The sequence below is a fragment of the Homarus americanus genome, unplaced genomic scaffold (genome assembly GCF_018991925.1).
Source record: "Homarus americanus isolate GMGI-L3 unplaced genomic scaffold, GMGI_Hamer_2.0 scaffold51733, whole genome shotgun sequence".
NCBI lineage: Eukaryota > Metazoa > Arthropoda > Malacostraca > Decapoda > Nephropidae > Homarus > Homarus americanus.
In genome coordinates, this window is record NW_024742092.1 from 1 (window position 1) to 9,377 (window position 9,377).

At 39.8% G+C, this 9,377-nt stretch overlaps 1 protein-coding gene across 1 annotated transcript; it reads left to right on the forward strand.

Moving 5' to 3' along the window:
• Positions 1 to 1,917: 1,917 nt before the first annotated feature.
• Positions 1,918 to 3,826, forward strand: LOC121876482 (repetitive proline-rich cell wall protein 2-like; the record flags this gene model as incomplete). Its single annotated transcript, XM_042381584.1, has 2 exons — positions 1,918 to 2,007; positions 3,581 to 3,826. Coding segments are annotated over exons 1-2 (336 nt in total), but the record flags the coding sequence as incomplete, so codon positions are not given.
• Between the last annotated feature and the right edge of the window lie 5,551 nt (positions 3,827 to 9,377).

Below are 9,377 nucleotides of genomic sequence, written 5' to 3' on the forward strand. Positions count from 1 at the left end.
AATTTAACAGAAATAGCAGTTCCGGGACTTAGAAACCTTCCATATCAGGATAGGTTAAAGAAACTTAACTTGCATTCCCTAGAAAGACGAAGAGTGCGGGGAGATATGATAGAAGTATTTAAGTGGGTGAAAGGAATCAATAAAGGGATATAGATAAAGTTCTTATAATATCCGAGCAGGATAGGACTCAGAGCAACGGATTCAAGTTGGATAAGTTTAGGTTTAGGAGGGAGATAGGAAGAAACTTGTTCACAAATAGGGTGGTAGACGAGTGGAACAAGCTTAGCAACTTTGTAGTAAGTGCGGGAACTCTGGAAAGTTTCAAAAGGAGGCTAGATAGATTCATGGATGATAGAGAGTGGTAGTAACTCTCGACAGGAGCTGCCATGCACAGGCCAACCGGCCTATTGCAGACTCCTTATTTTCTTATGTTCTTATGTTCTAATGTTTGGGTAATAGACAACGACGAGGTAAGATTGAAATTATTGTTTAGATATGTAGATGAGTGTGTGTGTGTGTGTGTGTGTGTGCGTGTGTGTGTATGTGTGTAATTTATAATCATAATAATTACCGGTTTATTGAAAGAGCATGGCAGCCGGAAGGCTGAAAATATACAATTACATAATTGGGGAATGGGTCTCTGGATTTACAAATGACGTACACGTAAAATAAGTGATACAAATAAGATATATAATAATTAGGTGTAAACAGGGAAACCGGATACCAGATGAACAACGATGCCATAGAGAAATCCGACTGCGAGAGAGATTTAGGAGTAATGATAACTAGGAACCTTAAGCCAAGTAAACAATGTGTTTTTGCTCGTAACAAGGCTAATAAAGTACTTGGGTTCATACAAAGGAGTGTTAGTTACAAGACTAGAGAGGGCATCCTAAAACTGTATCTTGCTCTTGTGAGACCACACCTGGATTACGCAGTTCAGTTCTGGTCACTGTATTACAGAATGGATATAGAATCATTGGAAAGAATTCAGAGGAGAATGACAAGACTAATCCCGGGCATTAGGAACCTTGAGTATAGAGACAGGTTAAAGCACCTTAATTTTCACTCCCTCGAGAGATGTAAAGCGAGAGTCGACATGATAGAGGTGTATAAATGGGAGTCAGGGCTAAACAAAGGGGACATTACAAAGGTACTCAAACTATCCAACTAGGAGCGAACTCGTAACAATGGTTTTAAATTAGACAAATTTAGATTTAGGCGTGAAATAGGTAAACACTGGTTTGGAAACAGAGTTGTGGATGAATGGAACAAGTTACCAAATATCATCATTAACTCGAATACGCTGAATAGCTTCAAACATATGTTGGATGCTTATATGAGCAATAGGGGTTTGGTGTAAACGGGACTGCCCAGTATGGGCCAATAGTCCCGCTGCAGTTTCCTCCATTCTTATGTTCTTATGTTTAATCAGTTCATGCTCGTATGGACTGGATGCGGTTGGGCAGGTGTGTGGCCATGTGGACAGGACAGTAGCTTGGGGCAATGCAGGTGTCCTTCAGGTTAGGTCACGTGAAGCCGTGAGGTCAGGTCAGGTTAGGTCAGATCCAGCCACACTTAGTATTGCTGTGTTTTTGTGCTTTTCCATTGAATTAAAATTGCCACTTTTGTATATCACTTGTGGGTTGATCGTCAATCTTTGCACGGTACTGTTGGTGTGATGATGTTGATAAATCCAGTTGGGAAAGAGGAGATTGGAGAGGGGAGGGCCCAACAGACTGGGCTGGCAGCTGTCTCCATGGTCAAGAGACCACGGCTGCGTTAGCGGGCAGCGCCGACGACACATGTCCTTAACCTATTGAAAGCTGAGGGAAGAGTGTGTGTGTGTGTGTGTGTGTGTGTGGAAGTCCTTCGACTCGGTCAACAGGAAAGCCGCTTCCATCATTAAACTTCAGTATGAAGGAGATCTCACCCTCGTCGCTCATACTGAACGTGGCCCACAGAAGATCCTGTAAATCTACACAGATACGTATGCACACTTTGGCCGTGAGATGAATGTATGTAGGACTAAAATTTCTTTCAGGATGCCCCTGGTTCAACCACACCCCCATTCATCCAGGTTAACGGTACTACCCTCTCTAATATTACCCACTTTCAGTACCTTGGCACCCACCTATCCACCACTGCAGACATTGATGAAGGGATTCAACATCGAATCATATGTGTACCTCAAGACTTTGGCAGACTCCTTACCCATGTCTTCAGTTGTAGAGAGCTGAAATTATCTACAAAGTTGCACGTATTTCTAGCAGTGGTCCTCCCCACCCTGTTGTATGGCAGCGAGACATGGGTCACATACAGGAGGCATCTCAAGGCACTAGAAACTTTCACTAATGTAGTCTACGTTCCATCCTCCGAGTTCGCTAAAAAGACAAGAGAACAAATGCCAGTATTTTCGCTGACACCAGCTGTAGGATAATTGAGGCTACCATTATCCATGAGCAATTACTTTGGACTGGCCATGTTACCTGCATGGACGAAAGTAGACTGCCAAAACAGTTACTTTATAGTCATCTAACGAATGGTAAACGTAATGCTAGCCCGCAACGGAAACGGTAGAAGGATAGTCTAAAGACAAAACTGAAAAGTGCCAAACAGGGAGATCACACCGTAACACTTAGATGATCACCACGCGAGAAAATGTCAACACTTTCGAGTTAGCCCGATTGTATACCGAGGCAGAAAACTAAGGTGATATCTTTAATAACATATGTCATTGTATCATAGCTGGATGATCGTCATCCTAGATTTCCGAGTGGCAGCAAAGTAGTTGTAGTAGAAATGTGTGTGTGTGTGTGTGTGTGTGTGTGTGTATTAGTGTTGTGCATGTGTGTATGGGTGTATCTGTTTTGTGTGTGTATGTGCATTGTGTGTGTGTGTGTTAAGCTGCATACCTACATATACATACAAATCTTTCAAACACTCACACCAATAAAATCATTGGTAGCAAAAATTATTATCCCAGGATCGCTCACAAGTGTGTTCAAAAATTGTACGGACACCAGAAAAAACAGACAACATTTTATGATCATTTAACTTTGAACACTGAAATGCTTTCCAGTGAGCTCACGATCGACCCTTCAAGCTCTTACATCGAAAATCTCTCTCTCTCTCTCTCTCTCTCTCTCTCTCTCTCTCTCTCTCTCTCTCTCTCTCTCTCTCTCTCTCTCTCTCTCTCTCTCTCTCTCTCTCTCTCTCTAACTATCCACTGCCAATCAATTTTCTGTCACTGCTTTTAGCAGCTTGGAACTTTCCTCCTATCTCAGCTAATTTAAATCCCCCCCCTCTCTCTCTCTCTCTCTCGCTCATTATATTTATCTATCTATCCATCTATTCATCTCTCTGACATACACATGCTTCAGAGAATCGTACCAAAATCCTTTAATCGGATCAGTCAGGGAGAGAGTACTTGTTGATGCTCACCAGTGAGACTCACCCGTGACCCCCACCTGTGAGACCCACCTATGAGAGAGCCAACTGCAAGAGACCCACCTGTGAGAGAGCCAACTGCAAGAGACCCACCTGTGAGAGAGCCAACTGCAAGAGACCCACCTGTCAGAACCAACTGTCAGACCCACCTGTGAGAGACTTAATTGTGAGAGACCCATCTGTGACAGACCCACCTGTGAGAAACCCACCTGTGAGACACCCACCAGTGAGTGACCCACCTGTGAGAGACCCACCTGAGAGTGACTCACCAGTGAGTGACCCACCTGTGAGTGACCCACCTGTGAGAGACCCACCTGAGAGTGACTCACCAGTGAGTGACCCACCTGTGAGAGACCCACCTGTGAGAGACCCATCTGTGAGACCCACCTGTGAGACCCACCTTTGAGTGATCCACGTGTGAGTGACGCACCAGTGACAAACCCACGTGTGAAAACCACTTATGAGACACCAACCTGTGACAGGCACACCTGTGACACACCTAACCGTGACACCCACCTGAGACACCAGCAGGTGACACCCACCTGTGAGACACCCACCCTTGACACCCATTAGTGACACCCACCTGTGAAACCCTTCTATGAGACACCCACCCATGACACCCACCTGTGAGACACCCACCAGTGACACCGAAATTGTGACACCAACCTGTATGAGACCCACCTATGACACACACCTGTGAAACCCACCTGTGAGTGAACTTACCTGTAAAGATATTCACCCCTGACACCCACCTTTGACATCCACCTGTGAAACACACCTGTGAGACACCCACCCGTGACACCCAACTGTGAGACACCCACATGTGAGACCCACCTGTGAGTGACCTTCCTGTGAGTGACTCACCTTTGAGACATCCACCTGTGACACCCACCTGTGACACCCACCTGTGACACCCACCTGTGAGTGACTCATCTGTGAGTGATCCACCTGTGAGACCCATCTGTGACACCCACCTCTGAGTGACCTACCTACCTGTGAGTGACCTACCTACCTGTGAGTGACTCACCTGTGAAACCTACCTGTGAGTGACTCACCTATTAGACACTCACCTGTAAGACCCACCTATGACACCCAGGCAATTTTCTAATAGTAGAATATCATCATTAAACATCTCCACTACTACCTTGTATTTTTTTATCTCCTTCACTCCCTTGTATTATTAATTTCCTTCACTCCCTTGTTTTACTTATCTTCTTCACTCCCTTGTATTATTAATTTCCTTCACCCCCTTGAATTATTCATTTCCTTCACTCCCTTGTTTTATACAATTCCTTCACCCCCTCGTTTTATTAATTTCCTTCACTCCCTTGTATTATTCATTCCCTTCACTCCTTTGTTTTATTTATCTTCTTCACTCCCTTGTATCATTAATTTCCTTCTCTCCCTATTATTATTCATTTCCTTCACTTCTTTGTATTATTAATTTCCTTCTTTATATTTTCTTACTCCTTGTATATTATTTCCTTAACTATTTATTATTATTTATTTATTACTCCTTATATTATTATTCATTTCCTTCACTTCTTTGTATTATTCATTTCCTTCATTCCCTTGTATTATTCATTTCCTTCACTTCTTTGTATTATTAATTTCCTTCACTCCCTTGTATTATTCATTTCCTTCACTTCTTTGTATTTTTAATTTCCTTCACTCCCTTGTATTAGTAATTTCCTTCACGCCCTTGTATTATTCATTTTCTTCACTTCCTTGTATCATTAATTTCCTTCACTCCCTTGTATTATTCTTCTTCATCATTAAATTTTCCTTCTTCACGCCCGCCTCTGTGCCGTTTCCTCTCTACTCTGTCCATGCAGCGGAAGAAGAAGAAGAGAGAACAGACAGACAAACTGGCAGACATAAAGACAGTCAAACAGACAGACACAATATAGAGAGAAACAGATGGAGACAGAGATTGACAGAGACAAACAGATATAGGCCAGTAAAAATTGACGAAGACCCAATCATTTAGTATAACAGCCATTTTTTGCGTTCATATAGTTCATACGGATGCCAAATATTTACAAAAATCAACCAAAATCAACCCTGTGGATCCTTATTTTTTGGCGAAATTATAAATGCCCACCACCCGAAGTGAAAATTAAAACATTCATTAATAATTTTTCAAATACGTAAGCACGAGGAGTTCGATAAAACCATATAAAAGGAGGTAGATCGTATTCATCATCAAAAAAATTGCATGTTTTTTATGAAACTATAAAATAAATGAATGCATTTTCATACTTAATCAATCTAGGCTCCCTCTTATTTTCTGTTATGTGTGGTTTGGTTGTGTACGTTTGTAAATAATAAACTAAAACCTCCAACTACATAAAGACACAATTTTTAAGCCATATAAATCAACTTAAAAGAAATAAAAGTACAAATATTGTTGAGATGCTCATCGAAAGTAGCATACAACTTCTCCTTATCAGCTGCTATCATCAAGAGTAATAATATTCTAAATCCCAACATAAAGATCAAAAGCTTACTCATACACAACAATGAATGGAGAATGTATTATGTGTTGAATGGTACTATGCTTAGACAAAAATTGGAGGTCCCTAAAACCCATACTTAATTTTTCCATTGCAAGTTTCAAAGTAATTTATGGGAAGCTTTGTGACTTTTCACATTTATTCACACGTAACTCATTGAGTTAGGTACTGGGAAAGATGAATATGTTGTCCCTCCTCTAATTTTCATTAATAATGGTACTTGAAAATGAAAGTGGGCCTCCATTTTTTTAAACATAATGTCGTAGACCCACTACTCATTATCATAATCATGAAAGGACGTATTGTTTGTACAATCACCACAATGGCCACGACATTTACAATGGACTGTGCAAGGCAGCCGTTTCTTTGAGCAAGTGCACGAAACACACAGGTTTACCTTGCAACTACATTTGATGTTGATTAATAGTTCAGGAGGAGCTGATGGCTTGTCTGTCATTATTGGATCGATTGATCCAACTGACTGACGGTTGTACCCGTACTCTTCAAAGTTGAGAACTGTTCTTAGGTTGAGCCAGGTATTTACTTTGAAATGAACTCTTAGACAATGGAATTGGCACGACCATTCAGTTGGGGGTACCCTCTCTATTGGGACATATCTTGTGGAGGACGTAATTTAGAGGTTTCACTAATTTAAGATTACTGCCTCATGGTCAAAGATAATAATGAAGAAATCCGTAAGATATGGCACAAAATGACGTCACTAGGGAATGTGGGTACCTTACAAATAAGGTATAAAAAAAAAACATGTTACACAAGGTTTAATTGGGCTGAATTTATTTTGGTACATAAATTACATATAAATACTAGTCATCAAATATAAAAAATCTGACTATTATGCTGATAACGAGAGCCAAGATGTGATTCCGTGTGAAACTGCAGTGATTTTTTGTATTATATAATTTAATGAAAAATTTATACTTTTCTGGTGAATACATACATGTTAGCTTCTTTATGATGGTTTTATTGAATTCTAAAAGGTCAAAAACATATAATTTTATATAAAAATTTAATATCAGGCCAGAGTAGTTGAAAAGTTATTGATGATTCTGTACATTGGGTTATCGTGTACATCTCTTCTGGTGGCTGCCATTTTTAATTATGACCGAAAAAATTAAGTTCCACAAGGTTGATTTTGGTAGTTTTTTGTATACGCTGACATATATGCCAATCATAAAATATTAAAATCTGGGAGATTTGGCTCTTAAACTAAATGCCTGGGTTAGGCCAAATTTATGTAAAATTTTACTGGCCTAATATACAAACAGGCAGACAAAAAACAGAGAGAGAAAGAGAGGCAGACAGACAGACAGACAGTTACAGAATAGAGAGAGAAACAGAGACAGACACAGACAGATAAACAGATAAACACAGACATAGACAGACAGACAGACCAATAGACAAAGAGAGAGAGAGAGAGAGAGAGAGAGAGAGAGAGCTATGCCCCTACCCGTAGCCACTCACTGGCGGTAGAAGACATCGATGCCTCACACAACACTCATTTCAATCAACACCAAACGTCACTGTGTATAAAGACTCATTAACAAATAATTAACAGCCAGGTAATTGCTGCATAATAAAGAGTTAATTAGCTGCCATAAAATATATATTTTTTTTAATGGATTTTTTTATCATTCTGGCGTTTAATAAAAATTTGAAATTAAATCTTAGTGAGTTTGGGGGGGGGGGAATGTTTCCAAAAAAGCGTTTTTAAAATTATCTTGATTTATTTATTAAAAAGGAAAGACGTTTTTATAACGTTTACTTATTTACTTCCTTCATTTTTGGGAAGAAAGTTGGATATTTTCGTTTTAACGAATATATATATATATATATATATATATATATATATATATATATATATATATATATATATATATAAATATATATATAAATATATATATATATATATATATATATATATATATATATATATATATATATATATATATATATATATACATATATATATATATATATATGCAAGTAAATCACTGCAGGTGCGCGTGATCCAGGAATATACTGATAACCACAAGGAAAAAGAAAACACGAAGTTCCCAAGTGCTTTCGCGTAATTCACATCTTCAGGGGTGAGTACAGACTAAGGAGAAATACATAACAAGGCATATATATATACGGGTTTTTATATATATATATATATATATATATATTGTTTAACTCTTCTCAACAAATGCAAGGATGTTGCCCCGTGAGAGTTACCGTGGGCCTCCATGTGCCCAGGTGGGATGGTCAAAGTATTACACTATAAGTGTGTCAAATGAGGAGTGACTGATCCACATGTAATTTAAGGTTTTTGAAATATGTGGTTAAATTAAACACGATTTTTCAAATAGTTACGCGAATGATGGGAAATAAAAGTTATAGATGGGGTGTGGTGGAATCATAGTGGTCTGGCCACAAGCGCTGTAAACGTTGTGTGGATTCACTGGGTGGTTTGGAAGTGTTTATTTCCATTCATACTTTCGTAACTACAACCTTTGGTAATTTTTTCTTCGTGTTCATATATAATGAAGATAACGCATAGTATAAAATGCCATATACAATATTTATACATATCATCATCTATACAGCCGTACTATGACTGTGTTGCTCGTGCGTGTTGCCTCGTGATAGTTAGAGTGGACCCCCGTCCAAAAAAAGAACACTGTACTAACCTCTAGCACCAACCCAGGTGGGCTAGAGAATATGGTTTCCGAGTGTACACCTATAGCTCGACTCATGGATCTTGAATCTCCCCTTTATGATGTCATCTGGCTCAAAATATCTCTACCAACTATGACTATTTTTCTTTGTCTCCTGTACTGTTCTCCCAACTCTACCAACTATTTGGAACTCTTTGACTATCTCACTTCTTGCCATGAGTCGTTGCTATCCACACACCCCAACACCGAGATCTTCTACCTCGTGGATATCAATGTACATCACAGTGAGTGGCTTGGCTCTGCAAGGGATGAGCCAGGTGGAGCTGAGGCACTCTCTTTTTCCCTACTTAATGACTTGGAACAAATAATCAAACACCTTACACGCGTTCCTGATCGACACGATCAACTTGCCTCACTTCTTGCCATGAGTCGTTGCTATCCACACACCCCAACACCGAAATCCTCTACCTAGGGGATTTCAATGTACACCACAGAGAGTGGCCTGGCTCTGCAAGGGATGACCCAGGTGGAGCTGAGGCGCTCTCTTTTTTCATTACTTAATGATTTGGAACAAATAATCAAACACACTACACGCGTTCCTGATCGACACAATCAACTTGCTAACATTCTTGATCTTTGTTTAACCTCTTACCTCTCACACTAGGATCTTCTGATCACAATCTTATTTCTATTAAATCAAACTGGGCACGACCACCTCCCCCACCACCCT